We start from the raw sequence: 19,441 nt of genomic DNA, 5'->3' as shown, positions 1-19,441 counted from the left end.
TTCTGAGGGAGCTGGAGAAAACTATTCTGAGGGGACTGAACCATCAGAAGACAAGATTAGTAGTGGTGTTGGACAGTTTTTGTCGTGTATATTGTTTATTTGGTTCAGAGTTTGTCCACCGATACAAGATGGAGGCCAATAATTTTTGATTAGTCATTTATGATTTGTTGAAGTCTTTTCGTGTACTTGGCAGAGCTGTTACACCAGAAGGTTATGGAGGATATTGGAATGATTATATTTTGCTTGAAACACATTCAGGTATGCCCCGAATGGTCTGAGAAACAACATTGAATGACCACGATGCATGGTGTATGAAACAGGAGGCTCCTGTAGTCCATGTGCCAGTGAAAATTGAAGATCTACTACTAATTTGAAAGTTTGTTGGAAATCGTCAATGATACAGTCATTAAGTAATCTAGAACCTCTCAATGCAAAACTGATTTCCATCCTTGAAAGGGGGCATGTAATTTCACATGACAGAAAATGATATGCTCCAATGATCTTATAATGTCTGATGTCAGGGAAATGGCAACTGGTACAATGTACTATAATGGTTAGTCTACTCTTTTGCCTATTTCACTGTGAGGACCAGGGTTTACTTTGCATTCATTAGTTATCATACTATGCTCATAAGCTTCTCATTTACTGTATGCACATTTGACTAAATAAAAATGTATTGAGGAATTGGAAAGCAGGATCTCCACAGACAGGTCTGATTAGTACAACATTGATCCCAATGTTCAGTAAATTGCATTCCCTAAACAATAGGAAAAAATATACAGAGGAAAAAACCAGTACTGGTGTAACAAAACGAAAACCCTGGCACACCCATTAGAGCTATTAGCAGACAAGTTAAGTCAGAACACCTAAGCAAAAGTTTGGCTAGCAAAAGCGGCACGCCTTTGTTTATGCATGTCATATGACACCAAGCTGCCCGATGGACTATTACTTAACATTCAAACCTACATGCATCCTCAACCTTTGAACCATAGAGTGACATTCCGAACCTTTGGGAATTTTGAGCTGCAAAACAGTCAAGAAACAACTAGGAGTGCCATTCATTGAGAGTATGGAAACCTGATACATCAACAGTTTCAACACCAAAACAAAAAACAAAACAAAAATTCTATTTCAGGGTCAATAAAAGTGTGAAGATGAATTGCATTTTGCATCTGCAGGTGAAAATAGGTGATCGCATTGGAAGAATCAAGAGCCATGCTCCACACTACATGCATGCACAGATTCATGCAAGAACCCAAGTGTAAAGAAACATATTTGCATATGAACAAAGCACAGCAGGGAATGCCATCCTGCAAAGAAACCCCAAACAAGCTCACACGCGGTGGCTGAGGAGCACCGTGTTTGATCAATTTGGGGATTAATCTTAGAAGGCATGTGATGGCTGGTATGGTAAAGAGGCAAGAGAATGTTGACAGGCGGATTGAAGCGAGCAGGGAGTGGCACATGGGATCATGTGACATGTTTACATCTACAGAACGTATGCATGACGACAAAGGGAAACTTGATGGGTTTCTAGAAAGCAGAAGGTTGAAGGCATGGCTGAATGTGAGATGAAAGCCTTCCTGGTTAGAATGATGCAGTGAAATAGCGGAATGGAAAACACAAACAAAATCCATTTTTTTCTGCATGTGGCATTGCTCTGCTACAATGAGACGAACATGCAATTTCTTGCAGAATGATTTTGATCAATGCAACTCAGTTGAGCAGGAATAATTATTGTTTGTAAGAGTGAATGTAACTTGCTTCCTGTATTTTGGTAATTTTACTCATAAATCACTTATATACTAATGACACTAACTAAGCGCTCTTATAAGCAGTGGTGTTGACTGATGGGTGAAAGTTCCATATTATTCACCTGAGATGCAGGGTGGTCTATTTCTGTATCTGTTTGTGAACAAAAAAGCATGTGGAAAGTGTGTATTTACAAAAAATAGGATACGCTAAGAGATTGATTTATAATTAGTTACATTTAACATTTATTAGAAGGATTATTTTTATGTTATTTGGATTCACTTTGGTTGTTAATGTTATTATTATCATCATTTTTTTAAAATACAATTTTAGTAGAAGTTGGGTTTCTGAAGATGACTTTGAACGTATGTAATGCAAAGCTCTGGTTGTGTGTGTGTGTTGTACCGACCCGTCTTTGGTGAGGATCCGGAGACGCGAAGGGAACACTTCATTTTGGCTGTTTGCCAGGGATAAACAGTGCTGGTGTCTGAATGGATGGCAATCGAGAAGGAAGGTCCTGGGGAGGAAAAAAATTAAAAAACGTGCTTAGCAGTAGGATTTGCCACAAGGATAAAAAAAAAAATGGTAAAAATCACATTCTCTTTGTAATCCCTGAGGATGTCAGTAATAATGGACAAAAATAAGTTACAACGACAATTCAACCTTGGGTCCCAAGAGAGGTTTAGATCACTCTTGACATCCTTAATTAAATCCAGTGGGCATTTATCCAGTGTTCATATATTTTGAAGCCTAATCCTCTTTTTTTAATCAATGTATTTCTACATTTAACAGTTCATTATGTGACCTGTGTATGAATACAAATATTTTGAACCAAAAAAAAAAGTTCATACACATGGTCCAGATTGCAAAGGGGCCTCAACTGTGGAGAATCTGACCCGGTTGTAAAAACAGAACTGGACCCCTTGATTTTTTTTATTTTTACATAGACAATATTGGAAAAAGAAAGCTAGTATAAATCTTATGGAACATGAGAGCAATGTTTGTCTTTTAATATTCTTCAGTCATCCCATGACTTCAACAATATTACACATACTATAGAATAATTTTGTGAAGAGTAATGAAAGAAATATTCTAAGTATTACACGTATACTGTGAAATAATAAAGATTTGGAAGCCCTTTCAACATTAAGTCTAAAGTGGCCCCACATTTAATCCAGACATTTTTTCTTATTAAAATCACTCATTCATGTTCTGAACCGCTCACAAAGGTCACGGGGGTGCTGGAGCCTATCCCAGCTAACTACGGGCACCAGGTGGGGGGCACCCTGAATCAGTGGTCGGCCAATGGCAGGGCACGAGGAGACAGACAACCATTCACGCTTATACTTGTACTTAATGGCAATTTAGAGTGCTCAACCAAACTAGCCTACATATTTTTAGGAAACAACATACGTGTATGCACACAGGGAAAAGGATGCAGTGGTGAAGATTTCTGTAGATGGATTATTAGCCAAAGGGTATCACTTTGAAGACATCCCAGGAAGGGAGGGGGAGAAAAGGCAAGAAACTTAAAGGAAAGGTTTGACGGATGGAACGTGAGAGAAAAATCGACAATTAGGTGAAAGAGGGCGCGTTCAAGGGCTGCCTTTTTCCTCAGAGAAAGATTTGCTTTGCTTAGCTCCACCTCCTTTCATCCTTCACATGTCTTCTGTGTGCATCCTTAAACAGAAGCACGTCTACTCCTTTTTGAACGTTTGTTCTGATTGACTCCCATTCACATCAAACATAGTAAAGTAGGTCAGATACGTGCACATGTGTAGAGTTGTGAGCTATTGACAAGTGTGGGTGGTCAATGAGTGGAATGCTACACTTTTACTGTGGAATGTGAGCATTTGTAAATGGCTTTGAACGCACCGTTTTCCTGAAAGTCTATCTTGACTTTGTTGGACTCTGCACTCGTGGCTCTGGTCCAAGTTTGACCGGGCTGTTGCTTTGTCCAGGCAGTGATGTCACACCAATAGAAACCTCGATCCGACAACTGGACACCACCGAGGCGAAACCTAAACTCAACCGGGCCGGACTTTGTCAATACGAGGCTGTCTCTGTATAAACACAAAGGACATTGTTTTCAAATACCAATTGATGAATTACAGTGAGCCAAGTAGGGGGAGGGGACTTCCTTGGGGGTTGCATACCTCCTGTTTGGGTCTGTGGCTCCTCCATGCTGCACCACACTGTCGGGGCTAAGGGTCATGATGGTTCTCACATTGCTTTGTAGGCTGTCTTGTGACTGGATGAGAACTGAATATCCCGCCTCACCGAGGTTCTGTGTCATCATGGTGCAGCCCATCTCAAAGGTAGCCCCGCCCACAGAAGCCTCGCGAATGCGTTTGGCTACAACGTCCAGTGATGGCCCTAGAATAACCCACCATTGGATCAATGAATGGCTCCTTTAACTTTATGAAAGACATTATTCAGTCGCGGTGGAAGTACATGCTCTTTGAAGGGCTAACCCCACAACAGGAGCAATCAAACCATGAAGTAAATTTGATTCATAGCAGATGTGCGTGCCCACAGAGCAAGACTATTACATCATGGCTCAATTAGCTAGGGTAAGGGCATAAAGTTCAGCATGTGGATTTGGTTGGGGAGGGGGAAGTGCATCGACGGAGGAAGACAAAAGACTCCGTTGAGAGATTTCCTCTGAAGTCTAGAAATGCTACAATTGTATTTCAGACATAAACTCATTGATCAAATCCAACAGCGGGGTGATTATGACTTGATGGAGCCATCCATTTTAAACCAGGCCACAGAATATACATCATAGTTTTGAAATAGATAGTGAGGTTCATAGAGACAACAAAATGGTATATTCAGAGAACATATGCATAGGGATTGGATGATTGAAACTCCCATACGTTTTGCGTCCCATCGCACAATCAGCGGCAAGCTGTGGTGCTCGGCAGTCTTTAGTACGTCGCCCTGGCCGTTAATGCTCCACGCAGAGACGGCGCAAATGTACTGACCCATGTCAATTTCCTGTAAATGGCAAAGACCACACAATCAGGAATTGACTCTTGTGAATGCTATCTTGAACCATTGAAATAAGAATTAAAATAAAAAACTGATTGTCTACCTGTGTGCGCAGAATTCGCAGTTTGAAAGTGTCAGGCTGGACTCTCGTTAGTGACATCATGCCGTTCTTCAGTCTGTCCGAATAAATAGCACCAGGCAACAGATTGCCATAAGCGTCCATTGAGCCAATAGAATGTGCAGCCTTGGAATCGCTAGTAGCTCCTGTGACAACAAAAAAGATTCAATGTCATAAAGATTTTTTTTTTCTTCTTCACTAATGCATTTTTTTTTATGTTGCTGATGACCAGAGTTTAAGTACCAGCAAGTGCAACGTGCTCCCATGTAACACCCAGCCGGCTTCCCAAGGGTAAGTGTGTAATATTGGTTACATGACAAGCCAACTCTGTCGGTTCACTGGTCATTTGGGGGTGAACGATGGTCTCAATATCCAGGGTGAAACTCGGTTCTGGGGAGAAAACAGAAAGCAAAACATGTTACTCAATGTGCTCCAGATATTGATTGAGTACCAGCAGCTATACTTCAGTGTTTAGAGACTCTCAAACACTTTGTGTTGAATAGGTTTCAGTGCTTCTATATAACAGTTGAAGTTACATTTCCTTCTCACTCGAAATATCATATCTGCTGTTAAAAAAAATCTAAGTACTATTTGGACCTGTTAAAAGCAGTACTATTAAGAGCAGCATTTCCTCAAACAACAGCCTAATTCTAATAATAACGCAGGTAGCAACGGGGCTGCCTCCGGACAAATGATTCCCATCCCCGGCACATTAATTTCATATGTCAATGCCAGGTTTTATCCTTAGTGGATAGACAGGTCCAGTGTAGCGATGGATGCTTTTTGCGTTGGATCTCGAATTCAACGAGCAAGGCCACGAGAGGAAAAGGAAAATAACACTGTTGACTCTGGGAGATGAGGTGTGCATCTCTTGTCAGCCCTACAGATTGCATCGTTACACTTCAGTGAGCAGCAAACACACACCTGCATGACGAAGGTGTTGGGCTGTGAGATGTTCCTAATATTGACCCACATTGTTCACAGATCTGTGGTGAACATCACCCTCCAAAGAATCAGCACAGTAAAAAAAAGCACATTTATTTCATGCACATTTATGCATTTGGTTAGAGTGATGTCATTTGTACGTCACATACACACAGCACCTCATGCACAGCCACCATCTGCTTTTACACTCCAGCACATCCCTCACACACAGGCACACAGGCACTCCCACTCACACACATACACACTTTGATGGATGAGAAAGTGTGAAGCTTCCCTGGCAATTATTCATGTGCCACTCTCGCTCACTGGAATGGCTTATTTAGCAAAGCAACACAAGCAAGCCACCGCAAGCAGACCGTTGATGTCAACTGGCACTCCTTTTCCCCAGTCTCACCAAGATTAGGCCAAAACTTCAAGTAGAGACTCAAAAATGTAGCTTTTGAGGAAAAAAATAATATTGCAAGGAACAATAATTAAAATTAAAAATCGCATTTTAACTGCTCGCACGTTCCCTTCTATAGGGCATGCTTAAATAAAGTTAAATAACATAGTGAAGCTAGCTAGATTACGTGTAATTTATTTAGAATTTAAAGGCATATAAACATGCTTATAAGAAATGAAACTGTTTTATCAATTTAAAGACGGATCAGGGGCAAGAAAAAGACTTGCATATTTATTGTGCTCAGATACACCAGATGACACATACATTTTTTAAAGGTGCCATCACTTACACGTCTTTCTTTTGTGTTGCCAGCGGAGAGCGTGGGTGCGACAGGCTGATTTGATCCGGACTCTGACAACACTAAACAGCCAGCCACCCACCCAATTCGTCTTGTCTCACTTTCCCGCTAACTAGCAAATGCAAGACTGTATGTGCATTCATACAACTCTCTGTAAGAAATACTAATTGGTAAAATCGTGAGGCTGGGAAGGCAATGGATGAAAAATAAAAACGACAAACTACTAATAAACTACAATACATTACCGTGAGACTAAATATTTGTTTGTTCCAGGTAAATGGATGATAAATGGACTTACATTTTTACAGTAGCGATTTTCCAACTTTCAGGGTCTCAAAGCACTTTAAATCCTAAATACTTATTTAACTACCAATCATTAGACATGGGGAATCGACCTCAAAACCTTGGGTATGGCTACTTAAACACCGTTCACCACTGTGCAGTGTAGTAAAAAAAAAGTTTTTTTTATTTTAATATCTTAAAGGGGCAAATGCCCAGAACGCTTCACCCACCAGGCACGCATCCAAATCAGATGCAGCAGCTTTACCCCGAACCCTGCCGCCAAAGTTTGCTATGATATAGAATTTTTTTAGCACTTTATTGACAACAATTCCAGCTGACAAAGCAACACTCACAAAGACCAACAAAAGATACTTCAAAGCACAGCCCATGGGTTAGAGGACTTAACCCCTAGTGCGTGTATAAGTGACTGTGAGCATGTGTGCACTTCAATAACAAGTTTCCACAAAACAGCTTGACAGTCTGGTGCGTGTATGGAAGGACTTGGTCACGTGTAGTATGTCGACAGATGAAGGATGCCGGAATGCATGCCTCCAGGCTACAACATGGGAACACCACCAGTTAGAACAGTTCCACATCCCGTGTATGTATGTGTGTGTCCAAACACATACATTTCTATGTAGACCCACATGTTTAAAAGTACCTACATGCTGAATCCATTTAAGGCTTTCATTCTTCATTTTAAAATATGTTGCCTATGTTTGAATTAAAAACAAAAAGACACTTACTGATATGCATCACCTTCACCATCACAGGGCTGGATGTTTTTTCAGCTGCCATGTGCCAGCGCCCTCCTCCTCCAGAACTCTTGCCTCCTTTCTCGATGAAGGCCCGGATGCGGCAAACATAGGCTCCGCCATCCTCCGTGCTCACCTGCCTCAGCGCTAACCTGTACTCGTTTGCACCAATCCTCTCGATGCTGGCCTCCTCGTGATTTCCTTGCATTGAACTAGCAGAGGTATTGGAGATCACGACCCCACTACGCTCCATAGTGATGATATCTCGGCCATTGGCCAGCCAGGAAACTTCCAGGGACAAGGAGGGCAAGTTGTCGGCGGTGACAGAGCAAAGCAGCATCAGTTTGTCGCCGGGTGTGAGGTGCAGATTCATGGAGGGTGCCGAAGAAAACGAAGAAGCCTTCACGCTGAGAGACTGACCTTGAAAAGAGAAAAAGAAAATGGCTGTAAATCAGACAGAAAACTTAACCATGTGGCTTTTGTGCTCATTTTACACTTGTAATGCATGTAAAATGTTGAATAATTTAGCGGAAACTGCAAATCTAAGACTATAGATATTGATTATTAAATGGAGAGCAACAAAAATTCTCAAAATTACACACAAAAAATACATTGCAGATTTTTGGAGAGACCTAATATTTTGTAAACCTTAAAGCCATACACAGTAAACTAGTCGCCAAGGCATTGAAAGCAGTGCATCAGCGTAATCTGTCATAACATCAATAAAGCATGAAGACTTGTCAATCTTCTAGATTTCCCCGCAGAAAACAGTCGTGCCAAATTTGAATTGCTAAGTCCTAAACAAGATGCTTTGTTTATTGATCTATACCTCTATAAGAAAATGAGCAACACACAAATCTACAATTTCCAGATATGCTTTATCTCTTCCTAATATTTAAAAATCACAGAGAAAAAAAGTCAAAATAAAAACCAAATTTGCTAATGTCAAATAAAGAACAGCAATAGTTTTTTAATTGTGCTGCCTTTTCAAAAGACAGACTGCTTAATTAAAAATGGGGGTTGGCTATCTTCAAACGGACAACTTGGACACAGTCTCCAGTAGCAACCAAGAGCGCTCCATGTTGGGAAAAGTCTCTATATGGAGTCTGGAGTTGGACACAATGAGACAAAGCCCAAACTGTTTGACTTCTCTCATCTTCTTTGCTTTAGTTGCTCAGTCAATAAGAAACAAGACATACCCCAGACCAACGGGCACATGTGTGTACCTTAAGTGTGTAGTAGTTGAACTCGAGACGAGAGTAATCATAAATCAGTCAGTGTGTTTTCCAGTACTTTAGGGGGTGTGGGGGACTCAGAAAGATAGAAGATATGGTGGCTACGGCAACAACAATGAATGAGTCAAGTATGTGTGTTTAGGCCTCACTAAAACACAATACTCAAGCAGTGAGGGTCATCAGCCTACTAGAAAAAAGAGCAAAGGATTCCATTCCAATGCAGACAGCCACACAATGGAGGGTACCCTCTTTATGTGAAGTCGATCCAAGCATTTTCTTTAGACTGCTGCTTATAAGTTGTTATTAGTTGCAGGTGAGCCTATCGCAGAAGACCCCTCATGAGAGGTGCTAACAATACAAAAAGCATCTCCGTAATGCCTTTCTTCTTTCCATCTTTAAACAAAAAGTACCATAGTGTCTTTTAGCAACCTATTTTTCTGCAATATCCAGAGGACTGAATACAAGTGATAACTGCAGACAGTAACCGAAAATGATTTACTTACATCTAAACATTTCCCAAAAGGTTGAGATTGTTTTCAGCTCCTTCCAAATAAATTATGGATATTTATCGCGGGTTATTTTGTGGGGAAAGAAATAAATAGGGTGGCTTTTATAAATAATTCCATAGTCATCACAAGTTCTTAGTGGTATACTAGGACAGACGCAGAACCAAATAGCTATGATAAGGTTTGAGAAAAGAGTCAAGACTTTTGTCACCAGGAATGACAGAACATGTGATTAAAAGGTCTATAACAGACATTAGAGTCTATTCCAAATGCAGCGCTGCTTTCGAAAATAACTGCGTGGACATAGCACCGTAAGTTTGAAGCCTGCTCTCACCACCTGCTCCAAAATTTTCAAGTCAGTGCAGCCAAGATTTCTCTAAATAAATAGCACTCTGAGCCAAGGCCATAAAAGCTGAGTAACGACCACTGCAATGTTACAAATCGTTTTTTTTCTTATTCTTTTTTTTTTCTATGTTGAAAGAATGAGTGTTTCTTACCAGTTGGAGTAACAGCAATAGTTCCCATTTCCTTTTTGCTTCCCACAATTTGAATCCATTTGCCTCCATTTTCATGTGTCCACTCTGTTCCATTGCACTCGTAAATCCCCTCATCAGATGTTGTCATTCTGGAAATGACCAATTCAAACAGTCCACTCTTCCCAGGCGCTAAACGGATGGCTCCATCAGCATATCGGCGTGCATACTTGGCACCCGTGACCACATCACCCTGAGGGCCAAAAGTCAAAATCTCCTCTGACGTTCCTCCTTTTTTTATCGACCAGGTGACGGACAGGTAGGTAGACTGTGTGAGTTCCCTGGTGACGTTGCAGGAGAGCGTGACATCGCTACCCTCTGGGACGACAGGGGGAGGAGTCTGAGGGGTCACCAAAAGTGTGTTTGGAATGACTGAAAGAGAAAAGGTGAAGAGATCAAATTATTTTTATTTTAAACATACCGCAAGAGGATGTGCTTTTGATTATGTTCAGCATGTTTTTTTTAAAAGGACAAATTGCAGGTTTAATAACATGCTTAATACTGGTCACTTTGGTGGATAGACATTTTTTTAGAGGTGGACCATTATATGCTGCTTGATGTAATTCTGGTTTCTCAGAAAATCACGAGACGGTTTAAATTAGGATAATGTATACTATACTGTCAAAGGTGGCTTATGTTGAAATGACTCATTTCTGTTATAAATGGTAAAATGTCTACAATGTGCTGACACTAAAAAAGTCATTTAAGTGTTTTAAGATAATGAATGGTCTCCTCATGAAAGGAATGTTTTTAAGTGCTCAGAAGAAGCGTTATTCATTGATTCATTTTCCGTACCGCTTATCGTCACAATGGTTGGAATGTGGGAGGAAACTGGAGTACCAGGAGAAAACCAGGTCCAGACCTGGGATCGAGCCCTCGATCCAAGAACTGTGAGACCGGCAAGCTAACCACTTTCCACCGAGACTTTATTTTCTTGCTAATATATAAAATTTACCGAAAATCATCGACAATAAAAGCCTTTACTGATAGCATATTCTGTTTCAGAATGTTTTGCTGCTGTTCGGATATCTGACAGTAGTTTATTTTGTAGGGGATAGAAAATTTACACCAGATTCATGTCTGCTACTTTTGCGACAAAAATAAAAACGGGAGAAAAACAAAAAGACATAATGAAGATGAGCCCTCTTTGCCAGCAACGCTCCCATTGCCCTACTTTTAATTTCAAGGCAAATCTAATTCACTGAGAATATATAAAAATTAATGAGCCTGAGGGAAGCGTGTGGTTTGGGTAAAACTGTCTGTCAATTACCACCAAACATCCATCCATTCATATATTTATGGTTTACTGCTTATCCTGTTCAGGGTCAGGATGGGTTGGTCAATCACATGTTACATAAAAGCAAAATGTTTGTAATGATTCATGTGCCGCAGCATGACGTCCGACAAGTTATTGCAACAACTGTTAGATCACATGGTGCGTGGATTAAACACACCCAGGAGCTGTTGTTGCAATTTAGTAGATGCAAGTTTTTGTCTTCAATTGGGTTAACCAAGTCATTAATTTAAAAACAAAAGTACTTTTTCCCATTCATGAGTAATTATCTTTTGCAATAAAGGGAGAGTCAGCAACTATTAGAAAAAACAGAGCATCAACATCACTAAAGTGGAAAACAGAAACGTTAGATACACACAGCGTTAATGTTGTGCGGTGGATGTAATTCGCGCATTAGTGTTGTGCTTACATGGTTATGTGTATTTTTTTAATGTCCTAAAGCTTTGCAAAAAGGGAACAATCTATATTAAAAAAAACATCAGTATAATCTTGTGCAGTTCTACACTGCTACAAATAATGTTAATGTACCTCTAATAGTACCAATTGCAAGGCAGATATTTACTCCAGCACTTTTGTTCCTTAATCTATTCAGGCCTTTGGAATACAGTACAGTCAATGGGAAAAAAAAGAAAAAGCCAACTTCCCCATTTGTTCAAATGTCAGAATAGAAATAACTTTATCAGGTTTCCATGGTTTGATTGTCAAGAGAATTAAGACAGATTTGGTGATGCCTCGACTACTGCCCAGTGCAACTTGTGGTCAAGGGGGCTATGACATGAGTGTTGATGACACGTCGCTAAGGCTGAAAGAAATAATAATCCTCGTTTTGCACTATCAATTAAAATTAGCCCGAACTGAGTTCTGAAACCCACAGCGACCTCCAATTCACTCGTTTCTTACATAACCAAACACCCTCATCAGGGGATAGACGCCGGTGTGTGTGTGTGTGTGTGTGTGTGTGTGTGTGTGTGTGTGTGTGTGTGTGTGTGTGTGTGTGTGTGTGGTGCACAAGTCTCGACTGGTACACACACCCCACAGCAGCAAATCCGACTCATCATCTCGGCTAACAACCAAGTGGCTCTCTCACACACTACATGAATATTCTGCGCCATGTGCATAACAAATTGCATGCACACGCTCACACACACACACACACACACACACACACACACACACACACACACACACACACACACACACACACACACACACACACACACACACACACACACACACACACACACACACACACACACACACACACACACACACACACACACACACACACACACACACACACACACACACATACACACACACACACACACACACACAGGCGCGCGTGTACACACATGGTCCACATAACAGTTCTGCCAAGTTAATTCAGGTCTATATTTAACAAGGTGCCAGGGGAGTTAAACTAGGGAGCAGCTGAACATGATTGTGCATTATGAAGCTAAATAACCTGTTCTCAGGCATCATCGCTTATGTGTCAAATATTTTAAAAACGCCAAACAAGCATCATTTTCTTTATGCATGATTGAGATGAGGACAGCCATAGTGTTACAACAGAAAGCCTCCTCTAATATTCCGGGTGTTTACGAGCAAATCGCAGGCCAAAAACTCAATTAAATTCAAAGAAATGCTGAATACATCATCTTCCAATTCTTTTTCCATAAAACAAGTCGGATTATGCAGGAGCGTGATTGCACTAAGGCTTCATGAATGCGCAAATATTTCAAAGAAAAAATATTTTCAGCAGGCGTTTCCCCAAACCTCCAATTTACTCTGCCCTTTAAGCAAATAAAGAGTCACAGTTTTTTGTTGAGTAATCAGTCCAGGGTTAAGGGTTCAAGGAGTGAATCAACTTAATGAAATACTGTAATAAGAAATGGTCCTACTCTATGTATTCATGCCCTTTTCTACCACACTGTGAGGAGATAAAGTATAAAAGATGGATGAATGTTTAAGTGACACCTTTTTCCTGTCTTGTGTACTTCGGAACTAATTCAGATGTTCGTTCAGTCGGGCCGAAAGTTTGACGCGTGTTTAGCAATTTCGTGTGAAAGTCTAAATAGGAACCAGGGTCATACTAAAGTGAGCCTTTATGGCTGCTCATGTTGTTATGTTTTAACACGTTCACTAGAGCATTGCTAAGTCATGGCAATGGCTGTTAAATGAACCGTGGGGAGATAACTACTTATAAAAAGTAAAACTAGATAGCTTGGTCAAATGAGTCGCTCGCCACGCGAACACACAGACACACAAATACCCCTCCACATTCCCTCTTACCAATGAGTTGGACCTGAGCCTCATAATTGCCACTGAAGACAGAATCAGTGCTTGGCGTTTGGCACACGTAGAAACCGGCATCTTGTGACTTGGTCTCCGCTATCTTCAACTCCACTGTGTTGTCCTGGAGACGCATCACTGAGATGTCACCTGACGCCACACGCTTGCTGAGAGATGCCTGGGAGTAGCTGGCATCGAAGGTAGATATCATTTTGATATGCTGGCTGTTGGGCTCCCTGGACATCATCCATTCAAAGTCCTGAAGGACAGTGCATGAGACAGTTCAAAATGAAGGAGGTCACACTGTGGAAAACTGATGCATTGATGAATTGCAAGCTGGTAAAACTAAAAGGTACTAGGCTGAAATGTTTCAAAATTGAATATGAAGTAAATGTAGAATATTAGAATTGGGGGAAAAAAAGTTGCACATAGTTATGTATTCAATGTTGACATTTGTTACATACATATGTAGCATTGTCATCATTATAATTATTTTTCTAATCTCCTTTGTCCTTCATATGATTTTTCTGACATTGCTATTGCTTTAGAACAGACATGGGCAAACTATGGCCCGCGGGCCACATATGGCCCGTTAGGCTTTTCCATCCGGGCCGACGACATTGTCCAAATAATGTTTTTTTTTTTTTCAAGATGGCGCCATCACACGGAAGCCATGAAAAAGAAAAAAAAACACACACACACAGTAGTCCTGTAGTGTAGTAAAAAGAACTTACCTGCTCACGAGGCCCCATGTAGTCAGTAACATCACATCTGATGGAGACCGGCTGACCTTCCACGCGCACCAGTGGGCCGGGAGATACTGTCACCACCCGGGCCAAGCAGCCACCTTGAGTGAATAGCAAAGATCAATCACTACCAAAAAATCTGATTTTAAAAATATGGTCATAAGTAGTGCCAGTAAATGAGTAACATAAAAAGTACAGAAAAGCTAATCGGCTAAGCAAAAAAAAAAAAAAAGAAGTCTTGAATTAAATGTATTTCCATACTTGCTGTAAATCATTGAATCTTATTTTTTTATTTTTTTATTCATATTTATTTTGATTTGGGCACTGGCAATGCGTATTTTAAAATATAAACAAAAATTATGCTGATAAAGTATCAAAAACTACAACCACAAGTGCCCATGAAACCAACCATAAAATCAGATGCATACTGGTCTCTATCCTAAACTACACAACACTAAACATTTAGCTGACAAAGTAAACACGCTGCAACATGCAGAGAAGAGGAACAGGAACATGAGCAATCAGAACCAACATGAAGAGAATTCATGTGAATGATTGTGTCAGCAGATTAAGAATGATTGTCCAGGAAGCAGAAAGCGAGAGATTTACGTAGATGAGCCACTCGGAAATTTACAAATCATCCTTCTCCTCTCATTAGCACAGGCAAATGTCATCGTATCAAATAATCTAGTATTAAAGAGTGTGAAGAGACAAGGCACAATGTGAGTTCTGAACTCAGTCCAATTTCGTGGCCTTGCTCGTCACTGATAAACCACCTGCATATTTTCAATCTAAATTTTCCAAACGGTTCAGGCAAGACATTTGACTAATATTGCTCGAGGTAGACAGTAGTCTAAGGTCGTACAAAAATATGTTTAAGAGACACCTGTTACAATTGTTCTTTCTTATTTGTAGTCTGTTCAAAGTTTGGCGGTTGTTTTGAAATATAATTTCAAACCAGAGATTGCTAGTAATGAACTCCAATTACTGTTGTTGTGCATTCAAGCAACTTACTTTTGCAATCTATTTTTATTTATCATAGATTTGCTGTTTGACTCTGTTCCATCAATCAAAGGAAGTCAAATGAATGCACTGCCTCAGCGCAACTCCACATAGAGGAAAAGTTTTCAAAGTAATTTATTGATGTAAAAAAAAAAAAGAAAAGAAAAAAAATCTATATTTACTGCAGATAAGATCACCTACAATCCAAGTGAGAGGTAAACAAATGACTGGATGGAATACCAAAAAGAACAGATAGTATGTCACATACTGTCATTTGTGTCTTCAGGTCGAAGAATTACACTTGTAACCTGAGGAAGATCAAAGACTGTTCATCTTATAAATGCAGTTTTTGTGTACTTTGTCTAATCCACTCAGACCAGTTTGAGCTCTTTGTTTGGGTTGTGTATATTCAAAAAGGAGTGGAGAGAAAAAGTAATCTGCAATGTAATATGAACAGAGCAAAAGATGTAAAGACAGGGTTCTCAATTTATGAAAATTGTTTAGATTGAGTGTGTCCTCACATGTCGGTGATTTTTTTTTCAGGACCAGGGACATAAATACATTGGAAAAAATAAATATTTACTTCTGTTCATTTATTTTAAGTCATTTAAATGCATATATCTGTAGCACAGGAGCATTAACATCATTCATATTATAAAAAAATATATAAATAAAGTGAAAAAACCTATTAACATTACCCTAATGCTTACTCAGATTAGCAATACACAGTGAGCAAGGGCCAAATTAACTTTAACTACCAGTCAATTACCTAACATCGCGTCTCATCAATAGATTTTGAATGTTTTTTTTTTTAACACTAACAACAAGGAAATGAGAAATACGCAGCACTTATACTTTGAACAGGTATCGTTAATCACCAGCCATTTTACATTGCGGTCATTTGTTAAACACAATATTATGGAATATTAAGTATCTTCTCTGAAATAGCTATTAATTGCTCCATTTTCAAAGGAATTTTAAGATTTTGTTAAAGTTGAATTGCAAGTTTAACCTGTACATGAAAACACTTAAAAAAAATACTACGTTTCCCTGTCTGTCACATCTAAATTCTGCCTTAAGAAGTTAACTTCACGTTGCAAAATTTCTGGTTTATTCCCACAGTTGCAATTCGGAAAAGGGTTCCAATGTTAAAAATCCTGGAATTTTGCAAGTCTATCCTTTTTGACAATGAAGCATCTTCTTTGTGGCTTTAGTAAATATTCAAAGATTTATATCCTTCCTAGATTATCATTGTTTACATTTGGGGAGTGGCTTGGAAAGCCTCCCATTCACCTTCTCTACACAATAAAACTTGATGTGTTGTCTTTTCTGATTTAATTTGAAAAGACAACCGTGAAAATGTTTCCTGAAAATGAGCAGCAAAAGATCAGAAACTTGATGAAGAGAGAACTGAGCTCCATTGTTGGCGAGTATGCAGCCTTTTCATTGATTATGCCAGCCAAGACGAGGTCTTTTAAAACAGAACTTGGCTTCCAGTCAGAAACCATCTAAAGTTAGCTCATAGCAAAACTAATGCATTTAACCATATGCTAATAATAATAATACCAATAATTTTACATTATAACAACAACAAAAAGTTGTTAGGAATCCAACCCAGCTGAGCTGGTCTTGTCACCATCAATGGACCAAATAGTGCTTCCTCACCAAATCATTTAAAAGTATGAAAGCAATGCCAATTAATTTTGTCCAAAACAAGTTGAAAATTGTATTTTAAATAGAAAGGAAATTACACTTTTTGTGCAAAAGTTCTTAAACGTGTTTGACACAAACACTGCAACACTATTCATCACCAAGAAACACCATATCTAGAGTGATGGTGGTGGCAACATCCTGATCATGGCTGTTTTTTTCTACATTTTGAGATAGGGCCTAAAGGCATCATTACATATACACTCCTTTCCTAGATTTGACACTTCCACCTTCACTAGTGTGCCAATATCTCTAAACTTAACAGCGCGGAAATCTAATGCCAGGATTTGGCTGACACTTGTGAATTTTTGTATTATTATAGTAGTGATGGCATTAAAAAAAAAAACGCAGACATTGTCCTTGCACAGCTTTTAAATTTGACAGTAGTTAGGAACCATGCCAGGGACATTTGAGTATGCTGTCACAGCATGGGACTGAACAGACAAATCACAAGAGATGATCGAAAAGGCATTCTTCGCGGAGTAACAATCTTTGCCGAGCGTGTCGAGTGTTGCCAGAAAAAAATGAGTGTCACATGATGCCATGTAGACACTGTTGCATACAGTCGTAAATCTACTTACGAAATGAATTGAAAGCCCATTCGAGGGTAGCGATGTTGGAAAAGTGAGAATCAATGTATCTGCAACGATATTTCAAAAATAAAATAACAGATAAGGAAATGCATTTACTTTTGGGGGGATGTCCTAACTTGGATTTTTTTCGTATCTTGAATCACTCATTTGCATACAATTGTGAACTGAAAATGTCATACTTAGAGGCATTCGTAAGTCAAAGTATGACTATATTTGTGCTTACAATGATAATGACAATGACCTTTTCTATTCCATCACAATTGAGAAAAGGAGGCGTGTCAAAAAACCTAGGATGACCAGTGTGTTTTGGTGTGAAACAATCTGATCTCGCCAAACAACCTTTTCTAACCATTTAAAGAATCTGTTTAAAATAAAGCAAGTTTTTGTAGCTGGGAAACAATTTCTAATTGTTTTTCATGATCACACCCTATCCAGTAAGGGAGGTTATAAGCAAATATCTCCTCTTTCCACTTGTTAATATCTTTCTATTTGCCTCTTAACTGTTTGCTTGGCCAGCATTTTCAACTAATGCCTCTCTTGGACCTACCAATATGGCTTATGTCTGTTCCACCAGCATATATAACTTTATTAATGGAGGAAATTCAAGGATGTTATCAGTTATCAGGTGCCCTCTTATTTTTTGTACATTTTATATGCACACAAATATAAATAAACATAAATATTACCAAAACACAACTATTGAGCTGCAGGTTCAGTGCACAGTTGGTTGTTTTACCGGTTTAAGAAAACTACCCAAAACAAAACAAAAAAAAAGAAAAATCTTAATATTTTGACTATTTACCAACAAACCTACTGCTGCCAAGGCAACAGAGCATAACAAACAACACCAGGCGCGTCTCAGTGCTTAACATAGCACGTTGAAATCCCAGCAAGTTAAGTACAGTAATTCAATTCCATAGTAGGTACTTTCTGATTTACTATAGAAAAAAAATCATTTGATATTTTAGTGTAAACACTTTTAAGTGCGCCTGTTCAAAACACCAACAATCTCTACTTATATGATGGAAAAGTGTCAACTGCATAATTCATTTATTTAAAATTGCTGGGTTAACTTAAAATATTCTGAACTTCTTTACTTAATGTCCCTATCTCACAGTTACGACATGAATTTTCCAAAGTAATTTAGTGTGGATTTTAAAAAAAAACAAAAGAAAAATGAAGGGGAAAAAAAGAATCAACCTAAAGCAAGATTCGTATCTCGAGTTAATTAGCTCTCAAGCAAGGAAACGTCTTACCGAACATAAGCGTCGCCCAAAGCACCGACAAGAGGTAGTTATCCATTCTTTTCCGTTCCATTACGCGATTATATCCCATTTTCTTTCTTTGTCCAGCGTAAGGGGGGAGGCAACAGCGTCCCCCCTACTAACCGCGTTTGTTGGACCCTTCAAGAAACTCTGCCGGCCACTTTAGTACCACCAATCGCCGGGCGGAGCCGCAACAAAAACGGGATGCCAGCCGTGGTTCCAATGAGGCCGATAAATCCACACCTTCCGGATCAACATGGAGCTTTTAAGTGGTTTCGGATACGGGGAGCGACTGCAACCTGCACGCGGGATACGAGTCGCGAAAAAGGCAGGTAGAAGAGCCGGAGAGCGTGGCCGGAAGTTAGGTGCTTTGGAGGAGAAGGGAGGGCGCATTAGGAAGGAGGGGGAGAGAAATAGAGAGAAAGAGAGAGAGAAAGAGAGAGAGAGAGAGAGGGGTGGGAGAAAGAGAGAGAAGGAATTCACGCTGCTTTCTTGCTGCATGACATATTAGTTTAATTAGCTTTTATGTGATACACATTGCCGACGCAGCATGGTGTCCTAGTGTTTTCCTTCCCTGGCAAAGTTGCAAATCCCTCCGAGTCTGGTTCCTCGATGAGCAAACATGACAAGACTTGAACAAAAAATGGATTTTTTTGAACATATGTCATCATTACTGTAC

The 19,441-nt window shown here is 39.6% G+C and overlaps 1 protein-coding gene across 1 annotated transcript in view; it reads right to left on the bottom strand.

Moving 5' to 3' along the window:
* ptgfrnb (prostaglandin F2 receptor inhibitor b) overlaps nt 1–19,177 on the bottom strand; it is a 31,089-nt gene extending 11,912 nt beyond the window's left edge. Inside the window, exons 1-11 of the mRNA XM_077717921.1 lie at nt 18,754–19,177; nt 14,181–14,293; nt 13,447–13,705; nt 9,825–10,232; nt 7,578–8,006; nt 5,108–5,254; nt 4,850–5,010; nt 4,632–4,752; nt 3,909–4,128; nt 3,628–3,815; nt 2,162–2,269 (exon numbers count right to left, since the gene is read on the bottom strand). Of these exons, the coding sequence (XP_077574047.1) occupies nt 2,162–2,269; nt 3,628–3,815; nt 3,909–4,128; nt 4,632–4,752; nt 4,850–5,010; nt 5,108–5,254; nt 7,578–8,006; nt 9,825–10,232; nt 13,447–13,705; nt 14,181–14,293; nt 18,754–18,832 (2,233 nt within the window). The 5' untranslated portion in view covers nt 18,833–19,177. The remainder of the gene's footprint in view (nt 1–2,161; nt 2,270–3,627; nt 3,816–3,908; nt 4,129–4,631; nt 4,753–4,849; nt 5,011–5,107; nt 5,255–7,577; nt 8,007–9,824; nt 10,233–13,446; nt 13,706–14,180; nt 14,294–18,753) is intronic.
* Nucleotides 19,178–19,441: the final 264 nt, after the last annotated feature.

Source organism: Stigmatopora nigra, chromosome 1, assembly GCF_051989575.1.
Source record: "Stigmatopora nigra isolate UIUO_SnigA chromosome 1, RoL_Snig_1.1, whole genome shotgun sequence".
Lineage (NCBI taxonomy): Eukaryota > Metazoa > Chordata > Actinopteri > Syngnathiformes > Syngnathidae > Stigmatopora > Stigmatopora nigra.
Note: the sequence above shows the minus strand (reverse complement) of the source record. Positions and strands in the feature narration are given on the sequence as shown.